The sequence below is a fragment of the Podarcis vaucheri genome (genome assembly GCF_965113315.1).
Source record: "Podarcis vaucheri genome assembly, chromosome: 1".
Lineage (NCBI taxonomy): Eukaryota > Metazoa > Chordata > Lepidosauria > Squamata > Lacertidae > Podarcis > Podarcis vaucheri.
In genome coordinates, this window is record NC_138759.1 from 128071908 (window position 1) to 128097189 (window position 25282).

General features: G+C 42.8%; 1 protein-coding gene across 1 annotated transcript in view; it reads right to left on the reverse strand.

Moving 5' to 3' along the window:
• The window catches only part of LOC309525028 (aldehyde oxidase 4-like), an 83573-nt gene that overhangs the window by 38482 nt on the left and 19809 nt on the right, over window positions 1–25282 (reverse strand). Inside the window, exons 12-20 of the mRNA XM_082210367.1 lie at window positions 23897–23990; window positions 21925–22034; window positions 19436–19620; window positions 18092–18254; window positions 17051–17143; window positions 13688–13857; window positions 11656–11770; window positions 9411–9530; window positions 6684–6780 (exon numbers count right to left, since the gene is read on the reverse strand). Coding sequence (XP_082066493.1) covers window positions 6684–6780; window positions 9411–9530; window positions 11656–11770; window positions 13688–13857; window positions 17051–17143; window positions 18092–18254; window positions 19436–19620; window positions 21925–22034; window positions 23897–23990 — 1147 coding nt within the window. The remainder of the gene's footprint in view (window positions 1–6683; window positions 6781–9410; window positions 9531–11655; window positions 11771–13687; window positions 13858–17050; window positions 17144–18091; window positions 18255–19435; window positions 19621–21924; window positions 22035–23896; window positions 23991–25282) is intronic.

Sequence of the window (25282 nt, forward strand, 5' to 3'; positions counted from 1 at the left end):
CAAGATCTGCAAAAAGGGTTCTGTGTAAAGTTATGTACTTTTATTTTCCTCTTCCTTAGTACATGATAGGAGCATAGATGTTTCCTTTCCCAGCTGTAAATCTGTACTTAAATGTGTATGCCTCTTTGGTAGTACAAATCTTGCTGCAAAATCTTGCTGTGAACCCTATATTTTGGAGGGTTGGACTAGATGACCCCAGGGTCCCCTTTCAACTCTCCCGATTTGTGGCTGTGTGGAAGGACATGTGTCTGCAAGCATTGGAGGGTACTTCTTAAATTCTGGTGACGTGATGGAGTTGAAATTCAACCTAGCTATGCTCTTTAGTTTTAAAAGGTGAGAGGTGAAGCCCAACTGGTAATATCAAGCATTTAAGTGATTACAGTGTTCATCATTTTGTCTATTATTTAAAAAAAAATCAAACTTAAAAGTCCATTAAAAGTTTAAGCACATAAAAATTCATATAATCAAGTAGAATTAGCCTTGACCATCCATCCTGTAAATAAAGGGCAGTAAAATTTGTCTGCAGATGGTAAGGCTGAGAATGTTAAAAAAAACAAACACAAAAAAAACAAAAAAAAAATCATATGAATTCTAACTCTCTGGCCATTTTACTCATAAATAAGAGAGCGGTTGATTGTTCCGCGAATGACCAGATAAAATGACCAATAATGATAGTCCTTTCCTGTACATAAAGGAAGCACTCCTGTTGCTGGGGCTGAAATTGCTAGCTTTGGTGAATACTTAAATTGCTGAGTTTCTCTTTTTTGTTGTTTTAAAATCTAACCCTATTTTTAAAAATCTACTCCTTACCTTTCCCTTCCTTATTCTAATTGAGCCAAAGGATGCAACATTTTCAATGGTATAAAAGGTTTGCTGAGACATGAACTCTGCACATGCACAGAGGCTAGATCAGCTCTAAAAAAAAAAAGAGAGAGAGAGCGAGAGAAAGGAGGGGGGAGAGAGAAGGTTTGGAGAGCGTGAAACCTATACAAATTTCCTTATGTAAAACTTGGAACCATTGAGCGAAATCATCCTTAATGTGTTTTGCTCCAGGGCTACTTAAGACAATAGAGTTAAGTACTGGACATGCCAAATTCTTTTCACAGGTAAATATCAAAGCACTCCCACTGTGAGTTCCTCTCTTGAGTAGTTTCCCCCCCCCCCCATGTGATTTAAATTTTATAACAGTTTTCTTGTGTGTGTGTGTATGTGTATATGCCTATGCATTTTAGGAACAGCATTTCCTGACAGACCTCTCACATGAAATAATTTTCCCTTTTAACAGAGTGTCCTTTCTGAGGGGATGCAAACAGTGATTTGAATACTCTATAAAAAGTAATTGCATTTGTTTTCCTTTTGTCTTTCTTCCCTTAAAGCCAAACAGTCACTTTCTTTCTGTTCAGCAAAACAAGTCTGAATCCCTGCTATATTAGTTGATTTCCTTCTATCTCTTTGTGGCTTTGACATTATTTTTTAGGTTACAAATAATCTGTTTTCCTTTATTAAGTTCGTTTTATCAGTTCTTCCATTATATATATGAAATTAATCGAAGCACAACCAAACATTGTTTGTGGAATGGTATTTGTTTACCTTTTGCCTGAGCATTTCTTAATTCTGTCATTTTGGCTAGTGCAAGGTACTTGCACAACTTTAAATTGCCATTCATTTTCTTGGTATTAACTCATTTCCCAGTATTCCACTATTAACATTACAGCTGATGTCACATCAAGAAACACTTTTATTTTCATTTGGGATGTTAGAATGCCAAAACAGATTACTACAGGTTACTTATTAATTGTGTGTCTTAGCATTTATTTATTTTGGTTCCTCATAGCTCATTTTGTGTGTTTGTGTTTTACTTTGGGGACATGTTCATCACATGTTGAAAGTCAGTTTCATGAAGTTCTTTTATCAGATAGCACATGGTGAATTTTAAGTTTTTCCCCATTGTTTTCCCATCTTTTCAGTCTAGTGGTTTTGATAATATATTTAATAATAATTCTTTTCTAAATCTGATGTCCTTGTGTCAAGTTTGTTTTCATCTGACTGGTAATCTAATTTTTTGCTTTCTTTTGTATTTTTTTAACCTTTGTATTTTTTCAGTTCTCTTTCTATACATGTGGAGTAATTTTTATTTTATAATATGAAAAGAACAACAACAACAAAAACTAAGTGAAGGAAAGCAAACAAACTTAGCAGATAATAACAGTAATTATATGGAAATGTGATAATAAATAATACTAAATAGTAAATTTTATTTCTATCCTGCCCTCCCCAGCCGAAGCTGGGCTCAGGGCGGCTAACAACAATCAAAATAGTCCAATAATGATAATGAATAAAATGTTTAATCCACTAAGATTGTTATTATTGGCAGCTTCCCATGGAAACTGGAGGACATCCTTTTTGCCTTTTGCCCCTTCCTTGTCTAACTGTTTTTAAGTCACCCCAAAACCCTGCCCCTTACAGGATATCACTTCTACAGATGTGCAATGATGAAAGGCAGCAACAACCCCTCAACAACCCCTCAACTCAGTTCTTCGCTATCACAAGACCTGCAACACCAGAGTTTTCAAAGTGGCCACAGCTATCTCTTTAAAATGATATAGACTGACGGGGGGGGGGGCTGACAAAGGGGGGAGGAGTTGAATTGCAAGGACATTTTTTCACTTGAACCTCAAGCCTCTGCTCCAAGATTCAAAAGATACATACGTAAAAGATCACAATGGTGTCAAGATATGCAACAGATATTTAATTATTTTGTTTTGTATTATGTGTTATTATGTAAGAATGTTGAAATGTGTCTGACAGTGTGATTTCCACAAAGGGGGGCAATTTATTGTGTGTAACTGTTTTTATGTTTAATGTCTTATTCCTTACACACCAGTGGAGAATTCTCATGCATTTTATACTTTCTAATAGCTCACACTATTGTGTAGTCCAATGTTTAGATAACCACAATTCGTTGTCCCACCTGGCACTATGCCAACCTTCCCTACCCATTTTAAAAATGTGCTAAAACTTGCTTTACCAAGGAGAAGCTTCTAAGAAACATGAAGGTGGATATGCTTTGGTTTAGCAGGAATGATTCCTTATAGACTTAAATTGACTTATTTGGACAACTGCCCTTGTTAAGAATGGTTTTCTTTTAACAGATTGGTTTGAAGAGTTGAGAACCATGGGGCAAGATAAATTCAAATTGGACTCAGTTTGAATTGGGCACGTGTATCCAGGCTGCAATTAGCCTTTTGGTCCTTTAAGTGCAAGTGAGCAACCCCCATGCGTGCAAAACCACAGCCTATAATAAAATCCCATAGCTAAAGGCCAAGGCGAAGACATCTCCCTCAGAGATGCCCAAACCTGTGCCAGCTATGGTGAATGCCAGGCGACATGGTTAAATGAAAGCCCTGAGGGGATTCAACAGACAGGATGTGTTGCTGTAGCACTATGTCAGTGTGAGACCACAGAAGAGCTACCTTGACACCTGAGAACACAAAATGGCGGGGGGGAAGCAAACTGCACTTTGCAGTCATTAGTGGACCTTCCTGCCTAAATGTAAAGCATAGATCACTATTGAGAAAATATTTCTTCCAAGGTGCTAGAATACCACAAGTAACTGAGCAACAAAATATTAATTTACGTGATATCCTATGTCTAGCTATGTGTACTGTTACACCATTATATTTCTGTGCAAATATCCTTAAAGCAGCATGATATGCAAGTCCCTTTCAGGTTTGCATAAACCCACACATCTGGTACGGTAGATACCAAGTTATTATTTAGCGCATATATATAACACGCGTGTACATTGTATTCGTCCGTGTTGCTCCCTCTTTTGCTGCCCTGCTCAACCCACCTCCTTTCCATTAGAGCGTATTCCCACTCACAGGGAAAACCTACATTCACCGAGATTTAGGGTGCGGAGAAAAGATTTGCAAGTTCTTACAGAACTTTAATGCAAATCTATCTCCGAATGGGGGACTGTTACGGAAGGGGGGGGGCATGTCTTCTTCACTACAATATATTTGCTCAATTTCTCTAGGACTCCATCACCCCTCCCCTGTCCTCCATAATCTCTCAAGTAATCCTGTCAAAATCACTCTGCCAAACCTTTCCTCGGGCAATGCCAGGTGACAGACTATGTGTACATGGACCATTGTCTTCTCAGGATGTGCTTATCTGCGCATATCTCCAGCTCTGCATATTCCCCCCTCCCTCCTCCATATGTTAATCCAGTGTAACCCAACCTCTCCTTAATGTATTCATGATGTAATCTGTGTAACCCAACCTTTCCTTAATGTATTCGTGATGTAACTGGGAGGTATTTTGCACTGTATTCTGGGACATGGAGGGAAATTTCAAAAGTTCATGTCACCCCCTTTCTCGCTGTTCAATCTCGCCTTGAACCTGTTGCGCAATAAACTTGGACCTTCTGCAGTTGCTCCTGTGTCCGGCTGAGCTCATTTTCTTCCGCAGGGACCCACGGACTTAGTCCGATGAGCTGGGTGGCAGAGTAACCCCGCACCCAGATTTTAGCCGTAACAATAAGGGAGCCGTTTATAATGCTGGGGTGCTTGAAGAATTGGTTCCCTACAAAGGTCAGCTATCCTGTGGGTTTTGACCTCCCAATTTTATGATGCAATTTGTGGATGTGTTTTAGGCTATACAGTGGTACCTCGGGTTACATACCCTTCAGGTTACAGACTCTGCAAACCCAGAAATACTGCTTCAGGTTAAGAACTTTGCTTCAGGATGAGAACAGAAATCGTGCTCCGGCGGCACAGCAGCAGCAGGAGGCCCCATTAGCTAAAGTGGGGCTTCAGGTTAAGAACAGTTTCAGGTTAAGTACGGACCTCCAGAACGAATTAAGTACTTAACCCGAGGTACCACTGTATAGAAATGTGAATTTAGAGCAAAAATACGTTAGAAATGTGTATTTTGTGAGAAAATGCATACAGAAATACAAGTTTCCATGCTGCTTTGTTGGGTTTTTTAAACCACAGATTACAGCAAAAAAGAACAAAACTGGGTTTTTTAAAAAATGAAAACGTGCAGAATTAACACAGTCCAAAAGTAGACTGATCCATGCACCCCTATTGTGAAGATATCTAAGTGTATTGTGTTTTACCTGGACAGCAGAGCCAGGCTGTGGAGGGGGGGGGGCAGCAAGCCAGAGACTCTCTGCTACAGACTCTTCCTACTCACTAAACCCTGTTACTCTTCAGCTTCCAACCTCCTCTTCCCAGTCTTCTCCCTCTGACCACTCGTTGTTGTCCCACCATCACTCCCTGGGCTCTGAGCCTTCTTCCCTTGGTGCAGGCATCCCCAAACTCGGCCCTCCAGATGTTTTGGGACTACAACTCCCATCATCCCTAGCTAACAGGACCAGTGGTCAGGGATGATGGGAATTGTAGTCCCAAAACATCTGGAGGGCCGAGTTTGGGGATGCCTGCCTTGGTGGCTTCCCAGCTGGTTCATCTCACCACTCTGTCAGCATCGCCCTAGAGCCAGTGCACCAACTGGACTCATGTACCTCAACCCCGACTGGGCTGGGCGAGCTGGGTAGCACCGCCAGAGACCTCCTTCTCACAGGAACAGGTCAGAGTGCTGTGGACTCACAGCTTAGAGCTGAGAGCACTGGATTCACTGTCTCAATAATACAGTCGTTGCGCGGCAGAGTTTTGCAGAGTCTTGCAGAGTATAAACCACTCGGAGAGCAGCTCTGTAGAATATCTTCCTCTTATTCTATAACTACAACTATGATACAAAGCTATATACAGAGCTGAATATTCTAAGCATAAATCAATGCTACACTGAGAGTCTGCAGCTGCTCTTAGCAGCAATCTTATCTCTAGGCACTCTAACACTCTCACTTTCTCGATACACTGACTGACTGACTCTCTCTCACACACACAGATATGTTGCTGGGCAGAATAAGTAGATAGGCAGGACACGCCTCCTCCTCTGTGGAGAGTCAGCAGAGACCATCAGGAGATGATCAGGAGATTCTTGGGTATGGGAGGGGTGAAATCTCCTCACACTCCTCTGTATCCAACCAGTCCATGACATGGATAAATGGATCTTTGCCACAAGTGTCCACTTGTTAGGGTTTTACTCTTGTTTTAAATGTATTTCTTGTTTTTGTGTTTTTACCGTTTTAAATTATTTTATGTGTAAATCGCCTTGAGATTGTGCCTTAGAAGGTAATTAATAAAATAATAAAATAAAATAAAATAAAATAAAATAAAATAAAAAGAAGAAGAAGAACTGAATCGAAAGTCTTCCCCATCTCTGATTCACACAGCTATGTTTTCTGCATAAGGAGTGCTCATGGCACAGTTGTCACCCGGTGATCATATCAATCTGTGATCAATTTAAATGAAATTTAAACAGATAGAAGACAAGAGAAGACTCCCTGGAAAAGACCCTGATTTTGGGAAAGATGGAGGGCACAAGGAGAAGGGAACGACAGAGGACAAGATGGTTGGACAGTCTTCTCAAAGCTACCAGCATGAGTTTGACCAAACTGTGGGAGGCAGTGGAAGACAGGAGGTCCTGGCGTGCTCTGGTCCATGGGGTCACGAAGAGTTGGACATGACTAAACGACTAAACAACAACAAACAGATAGACTGAACCTGCTTGCTGCTATGTCACGAGAACACCATCCATTACTGATAGCACCCTACCTTCAATGATGTTCTCAACATTCTTAAACGATTCTGTAATGTTTCCTCTTTCTATTTTCTTTTCTTCTGTCAAGAATGACTTGTGGTTAACTGCTTCCTGAAAAACAGGAGGAAACACAGCATTCAAATCCCAGAACACAAAGCACTATGTCGTCCTCATCACTACCATCTTACAGTTCTTTCAGATGCACTGATATTCTTTCCCAGTATAGTTGCACTGATTTTACTCTAGCTAAGGAGTTGGCTCATGCCTGGTCAGAAACTAAACAATAGGTTCTTTTCCTGTTCATCAAATCCCTGTTGTTGAAAGATCTGTGTCCAAAGTGCTGCATGGGAAAGAACTATCCAGAAATAAGCAAATAATAAACAAATACATTAAAAAAGACCCTTGGTCTGTCTCATGCATCCCAAAATCCACCCTTTTTCGTGTTATTGTGAAGGCATTTGGTGTTCTTTGTCCATCTGTTCAAGCCCCATTCTCGTATTGTTCTTTGAAAGTTGTATCTACTTTTGCGGCTCCCCAGTGAGTATTATTACATGAGTAGTACCTGTGAGAATGGGGAACATATTTCATCCAGAAAGCAGCTGGAGGTGTAGCACAGTAATCAGAGTGTTGAGCTTTGAGCCTTAGCCATGAATTTACTAGGCGTCTTCAAGTGAACCAATATCGCTCAACCACCTTACCCCACAATCTATCACATGTGGATAATGATACTGACATCTTATAGGTTGTTTTAAAGGTTGCTGAGATACTATATGCCACGGGTGGGGAACTGTGACCCTTCAGATATCACTAGGCTCCAACTCCCAACAGCCAATATGGCCAATGGTTACAGATGATGGGAGTTGTAGTCCAACAACATCTGTAGGGCTACAGGCTCCCCTCGCCTGCTGTATGTAAAGTGCACTAAATGGTCTGAGGTACGCGACAAATGCTAAGAGGAGGAGGAGTTTGGATTTGATATCCCGCTTTATCACTACCCGAAGGAGTCTCAAAGCAGCTAACAATCTCCTTTCCCTTCCTCCCCCACAACAAACACTCTGTGAGGTGAGTGGGGCTGAGAGACTTCAAAGAAGTGTGACTGGCCCAAGGTCACCCAGCAGCTGCATGTGGAGGAGCGGGGAATCGAACCCGGTTCACCAGATTACGAGTCCACCGCTCTTAACCACTACACCACACTGGCTCTAAGTACATTTGTATGTACTCTGTCATCCTGATATTACTGAAAGGAGACTACTGTATACTTATGGACATAGCCTCTTTCTCAAAGACACATGTCTGATTCAAGAGATGGCAGAACAACCTAATAAGCCGATAAGCTCTTTTAATTTGAAATTGAGAACCATCAAATACAGTGGCCATATTTGGATGATTCAAGCTCATCTGGACAAGCTGCAATACAACAGTTTGGCTTAATGTCCTGACTTGTTCCGATGCCATAGTTTCTTGGTTCAGACAAAATGGAGACCTGTAGTTGGTGAAATCTTTCCTGGCTTGTTTGTTCGCTTGCACAAAGGCATGAGTTTGGGGTGGTTGATGGGGAGGGGTGTAGCCAAAATGCGACACAGCTTATTAAGATATGGTCATCTGAATGCTATCAGTGTTAACCTATAGGCTGTCAAACCAGGGTATTGCATGTTCTAATAGCATCCTTAAGACTGAAAGGTCATGCAGATCCTATGCAGGTGTGTGTTTGCCATACTATTTATTTGCCTCAGGTACAAGATGCCTCAAGGGACGCGGGTGGCGCTGTGGGTTAAACCACAGAGCCTAGGACTTGCCGATCAGAAGGTCGGCGGTTCAAATCCCCGCGACGGGGTGAGCTCCCATTGCTCGGTCCCTCTCCTGCCAACCTAGCAGTTCAAAAGCACATCAAAGTGCAAGTAGATAAATAGGTACCACTCTGGCGGGAAGGTAAATGGTGTTTCCGTGTGCTGCTCTGGTTCGCCAGAAGCGGCTTAGTCATGCTGGCCACATGACCCAGAAGCTGTACACTGGCTCCCTCAGCCAATAAAGCGAGATGAGCGCCACAATCCCAGAGTCGGTCACGACTGGACCTAATGGTCAGGGGTCCCTTTACCTTTACCTTACAAGATGCCTTTGGCTTGCCCTTTGAGAGGACTTTGAATATTATGAAGCCATCAGCCATGGAGGGCTGCTTTTTTTATTCCTGACTTTGGGCTTCATAGTGGTACCTCAGATTACATACCCTTCAGGTTACAGACTCCGCTAACCCAGAAATAGTACCTCGGGTTAAGAACTTTGCTTCAGGATGAGAACAGAAATTGTGCTCCGGTGGCACAGCAGCAGCAGGAGGCCCCATTAGCTAAAGTGGTGCTTCAGGTTAAGAACAGTTTCAGGTTAAGAACGGACCTCCGGAACGAATTATGTACTTAACCCAAGGTACCATTGTATCTGGCAGGAGGAAACAGGATGCTAGACTAGCTGGAACATTGCCTTGGCTTTTCTAATGTTCTTATCCAGTGCCTTTTTCCTTAAAAAATGTTTATGGGTACTCTCATTTTGACTCTGTAAAATTACAATTTTCTAGTTCAAATCCGGGGGAAATGAATACAGTAAATGGACAAAAGTACAAAGATTCACAAAATGTTTAGGGGTATGCGTCCCCCCAGAAAAAAGCACTGTTCTTATCTATTCCAATAGTTAAGATAGAGTGCAAGCAAAGTACATCTTGAAGCTTCACAAATGAGAGGCTGATTTCTTACCTCAATGGTCAAGATCAGTTCCAGTTCTTGGTACTCTATCTTCACTTTTCTTCTGGCTCGCTTTGCGCACTCGTAGGATTCTGCAACCACACCGCAGATAATGTGGCCGATATATAGTACCTGCATGACACCCGACCAACAGAAATGGAATGGCTTCACTATACAGAACAACAACAACGTGGTTGTTTAATGTACTTCGATAGATCTCCTGCTAAGGCTTTGGGTTTCAAACCATGTTCCAGAGACTATCCTCGGGTTCTCTGGAAGTTTTTCAAGCACAGTGAGGATATTAGTAACAGAAGGTGAATTGCTTGCTTACCACTACCAACCTTCCTCTTCAATGTACAGGCACAGAGGAAGGGTGGGAATATTCTAATTTGCATGTCTCATGCCATGAGTAATCTCTGACCTCAACTGAACTGAGTGCCCACCCTAGAAGACTCCTCAGAATTCTCTGCAATGACCAGCTGACAAGTGGATATGTCCGAGGTTTGCCAATGAAAGCCACTGGTAAAGTATATACATGTGGCATTTATCTTAAGTAAATAAGAAGTATTTAGCATGCATCATGTAGCGCTTCCAGTTTATCTGTTTAAGCAGAAGACTTCCATACAAGAGTGGATAAATTACCGTATTTTTCACTCTATAAGACGCACCAGACAACAAGACGCACCGAGTTTTTGGAGGAGGAAAACATGAAAAAAAATATTCTGAATCTCAGAAGCCAGAACAGCAAGAGGAAAGCAGCAATCCCTCTTGCTGTTCTGGCTTCTGGGATAGCTGCGCAGCCTGCATTCGTTCTATAAGACGCACACACATTTCCCCTTACTTTTTAGGAGGGGAAAAGTGAGTCTTATAGAGCAAAAAATATGGTAATTTGCTTTCAAATAACTAGGGTGTTGTTGTTTTTTAAAAAGGGTATACATATTGGAGACCAAAAAATATAAAGTATATAGAATGACTGAGGACCAACATAAACATTTGATTTTTTTAAACAATCCTTTCAAATTCATGACAATTAAGGGGTGAAGACTGGGGCTTGTGTCTAACTTTATGGGATAGTGGCTAAGAGGCAGTGAATTTCAAATTCCCAACTCAAAAGTAATCTCTACCACATACCCAAATAGGTGGCCTTAAATAGCCCAGTACATCCATCTGATATATGGGTTAATAATATTGACCCACCATACAGGGTTAGTCTAAGGAGTTCTAGTTGCGGAATCTTATCTCCAAGGGTTATAGTGTTAGGAAATTCAAGCCTTATCAGGAGAAACTGGCCATTCTCCAGGCACCCGGCTTGATCTCCCTGTTGACCTCCCTGTCTGCATTCCCCGGCAGGATACAGGCTAGGTTGCGATCGGCGATCCTCCTCAGCGTGAAAAGGACACACCACTCTTCCCTGCTCCCCCCAGGGAGGAGAAAGAGGTAGACAGAAATGTATTTACATGTCTTTATTTCTATCCTTGCAGCGTTACAGAAAACACGTCTGCTCTGCTCAAACCCCAACAGCCGAGAGAGATTAAACTCCTCCTTCTGTACTTCCTGTACAGCTCATATTACACTCTGAGCTAATTCCTGTGCTCCACACAGTGAATAGACTGTCCCTCTGGTTCCCACGGTACAGTCCCAACATTCCCATCCTGTTTTGCTTTCCAGCTAGCTGCAGCTCGCTGCCGCATTGCATCCATATCGTAACATGATAGAGTGCATATGCTAAAGGTCCCAGCATAATGGGAATTCACCTCTTCTTCCCCAATGTGTGCCCCATACCATGCCCAAATTTGCTCTGGAGGGTTGGGGGAGTCCCCAGACGGATTTAGGGGGGTGCAGAGGGAGAAGAGTTTCTGCTGCGCAAGGAAAACCTTCGCGTTTGCAGAGTTTCAGCCTCAGTGCTATGTTGAACACAAGCCTTTAAAATACATTTATGTTTTAATCCTGCATTCATGGATCCTTCAAACAATGATTCAGACACAGACACTGTGGGGAGTCTTGCCTAGAACTGAGATTTTCACTATTTGACTTTCCCTGTCCAGGAGCTATGGTGATGAAAGATGCTACAGCTAGCAATTACTTTCCTTCCTCTGAAAGTTTGTTAGTGTTTTCCTCCAAAGCAACTCGGTTCTAGTGGTCTCGTCATGCCCAAGGAATTGTAAATGTCTGCCTTTGATATTTTTAGGGTACAATTCTGGGCCTGCTTATCTCTGAGTAGATGTTGGATAGGAAGGCAAAAAGCTCAGAAAAATACCTCTTCGCTAGCAAAAATTTCCTCTTTTCCATCCCCGTTATGCCCTGGAATATCAGCTGCTGTTACCACGGCAACCACCCCAGGTTCTTCCAAGGCCTCTGACACATCAATGGATCTGGAAAGGAGAGATAAATAGAACACTTTTGTTCCAATGGGTCGCGGTGATCAAACATGATGGCAAGATGAATTAAATAAATAAATAAATAAATGTTTTAAGAAATAAACATTCAGGGGCTAAAGTAAACATGCACTTTTTCCCTACGTGTCTAAGTTGTGCACAGCTAGTATTTCTGCAGCTGGAAACAGATAGTGAAACAACCCAATGTATTTAGTCTTAAAAACCTCTTTGTACTATCTTAACTGGTACCTGTATATGTGTGAAATCACCCCTAACTGCAATACAGGCAGGCAGCTGATATGTGCAGGTCAGGGTCCACCTGTGGTTACCAGATTTTTTTCAATGAATCCAGAAACCCTTCTTTTCTCTTTCTTTTTTTTGAAGCTGAGTAGCAACAGGGAGTCAGTAGTGGGGATGGTGAGGCAAAAGATCCTGGGCCTAAGCACACATGCATATTGTATAAAGGTAAAAAGCCCTTTTGTTGCACCCTGTGAAACATAAATCTGCAGAGTTTTTTAAAAAGTGGGCAACGGCCGCGCGCCCGCAACTACCTAGCCTCCCCTGATCAGTCAAAACAATGGGGGCAGGAGATCTGTACCGCCGGACGTCCCCAGTTACCCTTCAGCAGTGGCAATGGCAGCGGTAGTCAACAGCCTGGAGGCAGCCTGGTAGCGCAGTTGGCTCTGGCTGGCTTCAGGAGCTGCTCGCTGCCAGGGCATCCGCCAGTTTGCCTCCCATAAGTCCCCATGTGATGTGTTTTGTGCGCAACACATCATATGGGGACTTCTGGTGAGGAAAATTGGTGGGCGCCATGCAGTGGCGTAGCGTGGGTTGTCAGCGCCCGGGGCAAGGCAAGTAATTTGCGCCCCCTAACCCGTGGATTTGCGCCCCCTAACCCTAACCCCCAGATGTTGCGCCCGGTGCTGCCGGGCCCCCCTGCACCCCCACGCTACGCCACTGGCGCCATGGCAGCAAGCAGCAAGCAGCTCCTGAAGCCAGCCAGAGCCAACTGCACTACCAGGCTGGCTCCGGGCAGCTGAGGCTGCCGCTGCCATGTTTCCCGGGGACAGATTTGCAAATCTGGGGACATTCCGGGGACGGAATTTGTCCGGGGATAGATTTGCAAATCCAGGGACTGTTCCAGGGAACTGGGGACGTCTGGTAACCCTACCCTAGACATTTTGCAGGACAATAAATGGTGCTGTCCCACACTCTCAAATCAAGTTGAAGAGTGCCCATCTGGTCAAGTAATTTGAGGCAGAAAAGATCACAAGCACGCCTCCCCCCCCCCCGCACCCTGTCCCTGAGAGTTTAAACACAACAATACAGTGGTACCTCGGGTTACATACGCTTCAGGTTACATATGCTTCAGGTTACAGATTCTGCTAACCCAGACATAGTACCGTGGGTTAAGAGCTTTGCTTCAGGATGAGAACAGAAATTGTGCTCCGGCAGCGCGGCAGCAGCAGGAGGCCCCATTAGCTAAAGTGGTGCTTCAGGTTAAGAACAGTTTCAGGTTAAGAACGGACCTCCGGAACAAATTAAGTACTTAACTCAAGGTACCGCTGTAATAAATTAACTAGCAAACCATTTGCCACCCTTCCATGACACTCCAAATCGGCTGCTTCAGGCAGCTGCCTCACTGTCCCTAATGGTAGAACTGGGTGTGGATATCAGCCTTGTGTGTTGGATGCACTGAATTAGCTCTTCCAGAGCACTCCACTCTTGTTTAAAAGAGCTGTATGTCAAGCCCTCCTCTTTTCCCCTACGTTTGCAAGCACACTTGCATTCCAGCCCACTCCTGAAGTAAACCAAACCAAGATTCAAAGCATGGCCAGCATCTGTTACGATATGTCCTCCTTCCCATGTTCTGCTGCCACACTTTCCTCACGCACATTCCTTCTTGTTACTTACAGAATCTTTGCGTGGGCGCATGTGCTGGTGACCACAGCCATGTAGAGCTGCCCTTCCTCTGGAGGCATGTCGTCGACATAGTCTGCTTCACCAGTGGTATGTTTAATACCGGACTGGTGCATGATGGGACGCCCCACTGGGTCCTGAGGAGGCTGATGAGGGTCTACATCCTGTCATATGGTAGAGACATTTACTATACAGTGGTAGCTCGGGTTACATACGCTTCAAGTTACATACGCTTCAGGTTACACACTCCACTAACCCAGAAATAGTGTTTCAGGTTAAGAACTTTGCTTCAGGATGAGAACAGAAATTGTGCTCCGGTGGCACAGTGGCAGCAGGAGGCCCCATTAGCTAACGTGGTGCTTCAGGTTAAGAACAGTTTCAGGTTAAGAACGGACCTCCAGAATGAATTAAGTACTTGACCCAAGGTACCACTGTACAGTCGGTTCATTAGTTTACTGAGTATTACTCAGAAAATCCTACAAAAATTATACGGTGACAACATGGTTGTATTTCAATTTGTACAGGCTGAACGTTGGGCCCAGAACTTGTACCATGTTACTATCTGTACCCAAAGCTTCAGTTCCATATTGGCTTATATAGGAGGACCAGTCAAGCTATGAAATCATGTTGGCCAAATATACGTTTTCTGTTAGTATATGTAAACATTTTCAATTAGTATCCTTGGTATTATGGAGGACAACTTTCTACCTCATGAATCTGCCTAATTCTTAAGATAACCAGTGGAGACCTTGCTCTCTGTCCCACCACTTTCAGTGGTTCAATTAATGGTGACATTGTGAGATTTGACCAGCTCCGGCCCATCTGGAGCTGGTACAGGCTCGTCTTATCTTGAGCCCAAGCAGAGCGTAGTCACGCAGACAAAAGGATAAGCAGGTAATGTGCTACATGCTGAAGTTTATTTACAAGCTATGCTGAGAGCATACAAACGTACATCTTGCCTCTGTGAGAGCAGAGAAGCAACAACTCTCGACACAAAGAAACCGAGAGAACAGTGAGAAAAACAGGAAACCAGTGTATGTCACATCCAGTCTCCCATTCCTGTGGGAACCCAACAGTAACTCTGACTGTGGAATGTAAACCTTGTCTTGTGACAAGCATTTGCTGCACAGTGAGGAAAGCAGAAACCAACAGACATCAGGCAGGATCTTTTTAGCAGTAGTGTCTAGATTGTGGAACTCTCCCTGCAAGAGATTCACATGGGCTTCCATACTGCAGGTTTTCTGACTCTCCTTAAAAGGATTGTTTCACTGGGCCTTTGGGCTTAGAGTGATATTCTGGTTCCATGTTGACATTTTGTTGCTGAGATCCTGGTTTTTTGGTGATCTGATTTATTTATTTATTTGTATGTATACTAATTTACTACTGAAGGGGTGAAGGTCAGGATGATCAATGGAGAGCCAGGCTAAGAACCTCTGAAGCCATATTATAGAGCCATCTAAAAGCTAAAAGCACAAAGCCATTTTAGAAAGCTAAAGACTATTTCTCTTTCTCCTGTTTGCCACTTTGCCACCTTTTGCAGAGGCAGCTAGCTTGCAAGGATGTGGTTAGGGTAGCTTGCACCTGAGGTTAAGCCATTTCTGAGAAACGACCCCTGACAAAGGCAAGTAGCAGGATGTTTGCTGACCGCCAGGCTCCAGATATAACTCTTAGGTGTGAAGTTGCTAAACCACAAGTACATTTCTGGGAAGAAGGGGGTTCAGGGGTACTTCCTGGAACTAGTAAAGAGGTTAAGTAGATTATAAGCCAGTAGCGCCACCTAGTGGAATAGGCAACTTGGAACCGAAAGGACACACCAATTTATTCATTGGTTGAGCTTTAATGAATATGCATCAATGACCATAGGAAATTGTCAATCATTGGCTAAAGGGATGCCAAGGGGCTGAACTGTGCTTTGCAAGAAGGTATATAAGTAGGCTGCCCCTAAGGAGGGGGGGCATTTTCTCATTTTCCTAAATGCACCCACATTTGCTTTTTGTCTGACAAAATCCAAATAAAAAAACTTTTTCTTTAAGAAACTTTGCTGCCTGGTTTTTACATTCCTGGTCTGTATTTCTGCAGTCCCTTTCACTACTGGGTTAGGTTAAGAACAGTTTCAGGTTAAGAATGGACCTCTGGAATGAATTAAGTACGTAACCAGAGGCACCACTGTATTGTTCTCGGTCATAGACCCCTGTATTGTACTCTCTTGTGGGGCTGCCTTTGAAAAAGGTCCATAAACTGCAATTAGAGCAAAATATGACAGCCAGGTGCTGGTTGGGGCCGTGGCTTGAGTGCATCTAACCCCCATTTTACAACAGCTACATTGGTTGGCAACTGAGTTCCAGGCCCAATTCAAGGTGCTTACACTTCTGTTTAAATCCCTGAATGACCCGGGTCTCATGTAGCTGAGAGAATGACTGCTCCCATCCCAGCTTGCCCATGCCTTGAGATCTGCAGTGGTTCCTGTGCAGGGAGAAGTACATAGCACAGGGTCCTGGGAAAGGGCCTTTTCAATGGTGGCTTTGCATCTATGTAACTCCCCACTGGGGTGCACCTGGCCACTTCCCTATACTCATTTAGGAAACATCTCTTCTGGCAAGTTTTTGGAGGTGGGCTGAGCTGAAGATTTGTTTATTGCTTTTTCACAGCTGGAATTTTATGGAATTGAACAACAATTTCATGATGATTTTTCTTCTGTGTGTCGGAGTCAAGGAATTGTTTTCATTATACCTGATTTGTATTCTATTGCTTTGTTTTATATTTTTATTTGTGTAAACCACTTAATCAATTAGTTAAGTCACAGATCACTGGGTGGTAAAGGGACCCCTGACCATTAGGTCTAGTCGTGGCCGACTCTGGGGTTGTGGCGCTCATCTTGCTTTACTGGCTGAGGGAGCCGGCGTACAGCTTCCGGGTCATGTGGCCAGCATGACTAAGCTGCTTCTGGCAAACCAGAGCAGCGCACGGAAACACCGTTTACCTTCCTGCCAGAGTGGTACCTATTTATCTACTTGCACTTTGACGTGCTTTTGAACTGCTATGTTGGCAGGAGCAGGGACTGAGCAACGGGAGCTCACCCCGTCACGGGGATTCGAACCGCCAACCTTCTGATCGGCAAGTCCCACAGCGCCACCCGTGTCCCTTCACTGGGTGGTAAGCCATGCTAAGTACTAAGACTAGGCCCATTGAACTTAATGGATATGAGTAACTTAGAAGCATTAATTTCAGTGGGCCTACTCTGGGTAGATCTCAGTTGAATACAACCCATTATACTTAGAGAAGGGTGGGTTAACATGATAGCATTGGCATGAATGTTAATGTTAGATGATGAAAAGCAATGAAAACAATCTCACTGACCTGGTATATTTGCATACCCTGAGGTGGTTTCTCACGGAACTCGCCTAAAGCACTGGCGTATTTCTTTGGCAAGTCAGGATACTTAGATGGATTCTGTGGGAAGACAAATTAATTATATATTACATCAATTTTTCCCAGAAATTATTCAGGGGCAAGCAACCATATAATGGTAATTCATTGCCCAAATATGTACCTACTACCAGGGTGCTGAAATTAAGATATGACTTGCACAACTACTTCTGGTGTGTCCTTTTCTCCACATGTGGGGGTGGGGGGAGGTTTCCAGTCATGTAGCAAAATCTCCACTTATAACATTTTAACAAACTTTATAATTTTTTGTAAAAAGTTGTATTCGAGCCAACATGAAGCACTGGCTGAATGAAAACAGCATGGCATCTGTTACATAGGAAGAAAAGCCTGCTGTACGTAAGACAAACGGTGTGTAAAAATTGTTAATGGAAACAATGATCTTTGGTAGAGGCAGGAAAGTAGGAGGAACATTGTTTTTAAGAGGAGGGATAGTTTATTTCTTATCCACCTATAGTGAACACAAGAGAAGCCTTCTTGGATCAGACGAAAGGTCCATCTGGTCCAGAATTCTGTTCTCATAGTGGTCAGCTGAGTGCCTATGGAAAGTAGGCAAGACAATAGCACCCTCTTATATGTGTTGCAAGCCACTTGTATTCAGAGGAATGTGTGCCATAAGCACCGTGTGAATATGTACCTAGCTCAGTTACTAACTGCTTACCCCAAAAATAAGGCCAGGCTTGCTCTTGTGCCTTTAATATCGGCTTGATTTACAGCAGAGCTATTTCCCATACCACATAGCTTTTGGGAACTGAGTGAAGAGTTGCTGGAGACTGGAGTGGAAAGGTATAAGGCTTTCTACTCAAATAGGAAGGGTGATTATTATTTTCTCCCCCCCCCCTTTGCTTAATACCCAGCCTGATGAAGAGCTCTGGAGAAGCCTGAAGTCTTGGGCGCCATTTTGTGAGATTCTTAAAGTTATTGGCCTGCTTTGTTCTTTGGGGTGTTATTTACCATGTTCTTTAAACCTTGTAGCACTTGCAGATAAAATCTGAAGAAGAAGCTGACAAGCAGGGTTCGTCTGTATTCCACTTTTGCACCCGGGGCTGAAGGAGAGAGGATAATTTCTTCAAGAATTAGCCTGCAAGCTTCATTCAGCATCTCTTCATCCCAGTTGCTGGGGGGAGAAATAATACAACCAAATAAGTTTACTTTAGCAAACGATAGATATGTATATGCAGAGTTTTGAAGGGGTGAGGAGAAAAAGGTTTCCAAATGTGTTTATTAAAGTGACTTTGACAACGAAGTACACTTTGCCACGAGAAAACTCAACAGATGGGATTTCATTTCAGGTTTCTCAGGAACTGATAAAGAATATTATTCAAAATAGGTCCTTTCTACGGTGGGAAAATAGATTGCATAATATGAACCAGTCATAGCTAATTTTAACATGGAAGAACAGGACATTGGTGCTGGTGACCCAGCCTACATCATCCACAGTGTGCATTAGGAACATATGGATAAAACACTTAAAGTCGTTGATCAGAACAATCAGTTTCTAACAGTGACCAGTCAGATAAGATGCCTTGAGAAACTCACAAGCAGGATATGAAGATGTACATAGGTCATGACTTGACTAATAAGGAACGATGCAGTTAAGATTTGTGTCATCATAATAATAATAATAATAATAATAATAATAATAATAATAATTTATTTATACCCCGCCCATCTGGCTGAGTTTCCTCAGCCACTCCAGGCAGCTCCCAATTGAGTGTTTAAAACAATACAGTATTAAATATTAAAAACTTCCCTAAATCTTAACCCAAATACATAAGAGTGTGGAAGGTTTTGTTTTATTTAACATGGTGTTTTCATGTTGTAACCTGCCCTGGAACCCTAGGGAGAAGGTTGGGTAATAAATGAAAAAATGATTGAATGATCTTGCCGCAGTTCAGGGAACTGAATTACATGACATCTAGTCCCACAATTCCCGGGAACCACAGAATGAAAAAAATTCCTAGAAAACTGATATGTATAATTGTGCTCTTAAATTTTATCCCAAATTCATATTCACAGAAATTGCACTTCCACTCCAGTGTGGTTTGGTGAAATGTTGGAGAGGTGCTTTTGTTTGTTTGTTTTTAAGAGCAGCATTCTGACATGATATAAACCAATTTTGAAATGAAGACATTTGCCCACCTTTAAAAAAACAAAAGTTTTTCATTACTACTTGCAGACAAGGTTTAAGTACAGAGAGAGAGTTTAATTTTCCTAGCTTCTAGATTCTGCCCCAAACTCCTCCAAAAGCAAGAAACAGCTATTCCTATATAATGTCAAATGTTACAGTCAATGTACCTTCCAATGAGCTTCTGACAGGTATTTCTTGCGCTCACTGTGGTAGGACCAATGCCACCATATAAAATAGCCATATCCTCAATGACACCAGTGCCTGGCTGGAAAAGGACTCTCATTGAAGAATTTGTCACAGACAATGCATTTTTCCGTCGCTCAGCCTGCCGGAATGCTGACACAAATTCATCCTGGCAGATGCAAGGAGGAGAAATTGGGATATTTTACTGCCCTCATCATGCTAGTAGCTGTAGGGTGACATTATACATAAAGAGCCTTCCGTGAAACAGTCAGTAAGGGTCAAATTACATGTTACATTATTCGTGGTCTTTATAAAAAGTGTGGTTACCCTTGCCACTTTTATTTTGGAAGGAAATAACATGTGCAAAGCTTCAGTCTGGAATGTGTTCCCAGTCTGGGCCCTGCTCTGAAAACCGCTCTCTTCACAAGCAAATGTTTGCCCTTAAATGCGTACAGTTTACTACAAGAAACATATTCAGGAGTAAAACAGCAGACAGGGGAGAATTTTGTTGTGAGACATTGCAGGGCCCTGATGTAGATCAAGGACCTATTCCAGACTGGAGTGCCAAAATTAATTTTCTTCAAAATAGAAGTAGCCATGCTTTTTAAAGGCATATGAACAATGTAATGTGTAATTTCACCCTGACGGATTGCCACCTTCAGTCATCATATGTATATCTGCCAAACAATAGACTACATCATAAACTCGCTGGGAAGATGTTGCCATCCTAGCTCATGTATACACAGGGCAACGCACATGTAAAAAGGTAAAGGGACCCCTGACCATTAGGTCCAGTTGTGACCGACTCTGGGGTTGCGGCGCTCATCTTGCTTTATTGGCCAAGGGAGCCGGCGTACAGCTTCCGGGTCATGTGGCCAGCAAGACTAAGTCGCTTCTGGCAAACCAGAGCAGCGCACGGAAACGCCGTTTACCTTCCTGCCGGAGTGGTACCTATTTATCTACTTGCACTTTGACATGCTTTCGAACTGCTAGGTTGGCAGGAGCAGGGACTGAGCAACGGGAGCTCACACTCCGTCACAGGGATTCAAACCGCCGACCTTCTGATCAGCAAGTCCTAGGCTCTGTGGTTTAACCCACAGCGCCACCCGCGTCCCAATGCACATGTGGTTGGTTGTTAATATCCATGTATTTAAAGGCATGGTAGATTACGATCTACCAGTAGATCGCAGGGGTATTCCAGGTAGATTGCTCAACAACTCTGACCATCCCTTCCCAAAAAAAGATCAACAACTCTTGGCAATGACAATGGGTAGATCATTACCAGGTTTTTTTAGTGTTCTTTTTTTTACTGTCTCTTGGGAGTTGGAGATGCCTGATATAAACTATACTTCCTATCAAACTCAACCTCACTTGGTTGTTTTATTCTTGCTGTATAGGAGTGGAGTAAAGAAGGGAGTTGATAACTCTGGCATCACATGGGCCATTCAGCCATCCAAGAAATCTGGATATCATTCATCTACAGCAGCCTTTCCCAGTCTCCAGATGTTTTGGTCTACAGTTCCCATCAGCACCAGCCTGGTGAGGGATGAGAGTTGTAGTCCAACATCTCAAGGGCATCAGGTTGAGGAAAGCTGCTCTACAGAGATGGTGACGGCACTGTGGCTGCTTACTAGTGAAGGAAATATTACTACCCATGGCACATATGCAATCAACACTGCTCACAGGTATAGCATATTTTTGTAGTTCTTCAGAAACCTGCAATACCTATGTGCCCAGTGGGACAAAAGTTAATGAGTGTGCACATCGAGACATGCTAGAGGAATTTGTTATATGCAAATTCTAGTAAGAAATAAACTGATCTGAACTTTCCAGAGCTAATATAGAATCACGGAATCATAGAATTGTAGAGTCGGAAGGTTGAATCCAAGTGAGAGCGAAAGGGACTCAAGAGTTACAATTTTTAAATAAAATGTTGGTCTCTCTGTCCCCAAACCCCTGGATATATTTGGAGAAGACCACCTATTTTATTAAATGCAGCTTTATTGACTATTTTCAATGCATGCTTTTTATGTATTGGCATATTGATTTAGTGAAGTATGACTATTTTGTCCTGTCTGCGAAATTTGTGTAGGATTTTAATTGTTATAGGGTGTAGGCTATTTGAGGTGTCAATTTTCTAACTGAAAACCAGGTGATAAATATAATAAACAAATAAATGAGCAACAGGGAGCAATGTGTCTTTCACCTATCCCTAGGTAATTTACATGTGATTTTTTACTGGTAGATGAATATTTGGAAATATGTTGCCTCTCTCTCCAGCAATGTGTTGACCTGTCATTTATGGACCTGCATGGACTAATTTATGTTGAGATTTTGATACAAATATTGTCTTGCCCAACGTAAGTGTTCCACGGTGCAGAAAGCATCTTGTGTTGGGAGGGGTGGGGAGGAAAACATACAGACACAAACAAACAAACAAACAAACAAACAAACAAACACACACACAACTTACTTCCTTGGAGAAAGGGATAAAAACAGAGACTATGACCTCTCTTGGTGAAAGGTCTGCCTGTGGCAAGCCCGCAAGGAATTCATCATTCAAGGGAATCTGTCGTGATCCATCTGATAGAGGAAATAATAGTCTTTAGAGAATGAGCTCTTAACAGATACTGATTTTATCTGTCCCATGCAAGAGAAAATTACCCCTGCATCTATTCAAGCTCTGAGGCAGAACTGGCCCTCTTCAACGGCTGATTTACCCAACAGAAACATTTGTATGAAGGGTGCTGACAGCTATAAATAATTCTAGCCATTTCAGATGCTCCCAATTTGTAGCCAAGGTAGTATTGCTCAGAACTTTGCAAGATCAAACCTGCACACTTGTCAGTTGGCATTTGTCGTTGATAAATACAATGGACTTCCACTTGTTTATTATTATATATTGTCTTCTTGGGCAATATGATATATATCATAGACTTCATGTAATAATACACCACCCTGCATTTTGCCATTGTAACAGAACATCAGTTAGTAAGTTTCCTCTCTCTCTCATCATAGTCATAAGAGCAAAACAGCGGGAAGGAAAGTAAGGATTCTGCAGTCTCCAAATGACTTCTGCTATTAGGATATTATTTTATTCCTGCCCCCTCCCCACTATTATGAAATTGAATCACATCCACATCATCCGTTTAAAGCATTCTTGTACCGCTTTTACAGCCACGGCTTCCCTAAAGTATCCTGGGAGCTGTAGTTTGTTAAAGGTGCTAGGTGTTCAGGGAAGTTTTAATGTGTGATTTTACAGTATTTTTGGTTTCTGTAGAAGCCGCCCAGAGTGGCTGGGGAAACCCAGCCAGATGGGCGGGGTACAAAAAATAAATTATTATTATTATATTATTATAGCTCTGGTAGGGGTCTCCTAATAATTCTCAGTTCAATCAAGAAACAGATAGTTCACAGTCCTTAGAACATGGGTAGGTAAACTAAGGCCCGGGGGCTGGATCCGGCCCAATCGCCTTCTAAATCCAGCCCATGGATGGTCCAGGAATCAGCGTGTTTTTACATGACTAGAATGTGTCCTTTTATTTAAAATGCATCTCTGGGTTATTTGTGGGGCATAGGAATTTGTTCATTTCCTCCCCCCCAAAAAAAAATATAGTCTGGCCCCCCACAAGTTCTGAGAGACAGTGGACCGGCCCCCTGCTTAAAGAATATAGGATCTATGTTTACCAATAAATCATTGGAAAAAACTTACTGTACTAGATGCTATGTTACTGTTGATCAAAGTGTCTAAAGCTTTCTTATTAACAGTTTATAAGAGCAGAAGAAGTTCCTAGTCAGTTGATTCGCTCACCATTTGTATTTGTAACTGTTATTTCATTGTGTACATTTTGATCAAACTACCCAGTGCAGATAGTTTGATCAAAATGTACACAATGAAATAACAGTTACAAATACAAATGGTGAGCAAATCAACTGACTAGGAAGGTCCGTGTAGTTAAAGCCATGGTTTCCCCAGTAGTGATGTATGGAAGTGAGAGCTGGACCATAAAGAAGGCTGATCGCTGAAGAATTGAAGCTTTTGAATTATGGTGCTGGAGGAGACTCTTGAGAGTCCCATGGACTGCAAGAAGATCAAACCGATCCATTCTGAAGGAAATTAGCTCTGAGTGCTCACTGGAAGGACAGATCCTGAAGCTGAGACTCCAATACTTTGGCCACCTCATGAGAGGAGAAGACTCCCTGGAAAAGACCCTATGTTGGGAAAGATGGAGGGCACAAGGAGAAGGGGACGATAGAGGATGAGATGGTTAGATAGTGTTCTCAAAGCTACGAACATGAGTTTGACCAAACTGCCGGAGGCAGTGGAAGACAGGAGTTCCTGGCGTGCTCTGGTCCATGGGGTCACGAAGAGTCGGACACGACTAAATGACTAAACAACAACACCCAGTGCAGAAATGTATGCAACGGGAGACATTGCCTTTTACCTATTGATACCAGATTGAGAAGCGCATTCCCAGCAGCCAGGACGGGGTTCAGATCCCAGGTCGATCCTCTGCTCACAATATGTCCTCCTAAAGACTAATGGACAATGATATCACTGTTACTACTACTAAATTGGGTATACCTATATTATCATTATATCCTTTATTTATTATTTCTTAAAATTTATACACTGCTTGACTGTAAAAAAACACACACCCTCAAATGGTTAAAAAACAACAACCCAATTTCCCCTCTCAAAGGATTCTGGGCGCTGTAGTTTGCTGGTCACAGAGTTACAATTCCCAGTGTCCCTTAACAAACTACAGTGCCCAGAATTCTTTGAAGAGGGAAATATGCTTAGTATGTGTTTTAGAGGTATCGTATTTTTCGCTCTATAGGATGCACTTTTTCCCCTCCAAAAATTAAGGGGAAATGTGTGTGCATCCTATAGAGTGAATGCAGGCTGCACAGCTAAGCCCAAAGCCAGAACAGGCAGACGGAGCGCTGCGCAGCGCTCCGTCTCCCTGTTCTAGCTTGGGGATGGCTGCACAAAGCCTCTGCAGGGCAGCGGGGTGCCTTCAAAGGCTGAGCTCCAAGGGTTTCAGGCAGCTATCCGCAAGCCTTCCGAGCGCAGCAGGAGTTCTGCCTGAAGCCTGGAGAGCGAGAGGGGTCAGTGCGCACCGATCCCTCTTGCTCTCCAGGCTTCGCTTCACTGGAGAGGCGCTGCACAGTTTTCCCTCTCTGCGCAGCGCCCCTTCAGCGAAGCGGGAGGAGAAATGGAAGGGGCTCAGTTTCTCCTGCCACTTCGCTGAAGGGGCGCTGAGCAGAGAGGGGGAGATTTTTTTTCTCTCCTGTTTTCCCCCTCCTATGGTCCGGTGCGTCCTATGGAGCGAAAAATACGGTATATTGTGTATGCAGCCTCAGCTGGATTCAAGCCCTGGATCTTAAGCCAGCAAAGTTTTAAAAATCATTATTTATTTAAACAGGAGAGTGTGTGTGTGTGGGGGGGACAAACTATGCATGTCTTGTTTTCTTATTTTTTAAAATGAAAACCGGCTTTGGAAAACTGAGATTAACAGCAGAGGAAAATGATGTAGAGACAACATCAATGGGATATATAACTCTTATGGGAGTTGACCGCTCTGTGTGCCTTGGTATTAATGAGGCACTTCAGTGCTTCCCTTTGCCCCTTAAAAAAAAGAGACTTGCAAATCTTTCCACTGACTTGTCAGTAAGAGAGTTGGGACTTTTTTTTGTTTTTAAATTTTTTAAAATTTTATTAAGTACAAATTAGAAAACATACACATTTACAACAAAAGAAAATGCAAAAGAAAAAGAAAACACATAACCAAGGAAAAAAATTAGAGAATACTTTGTCTCTTTTCATA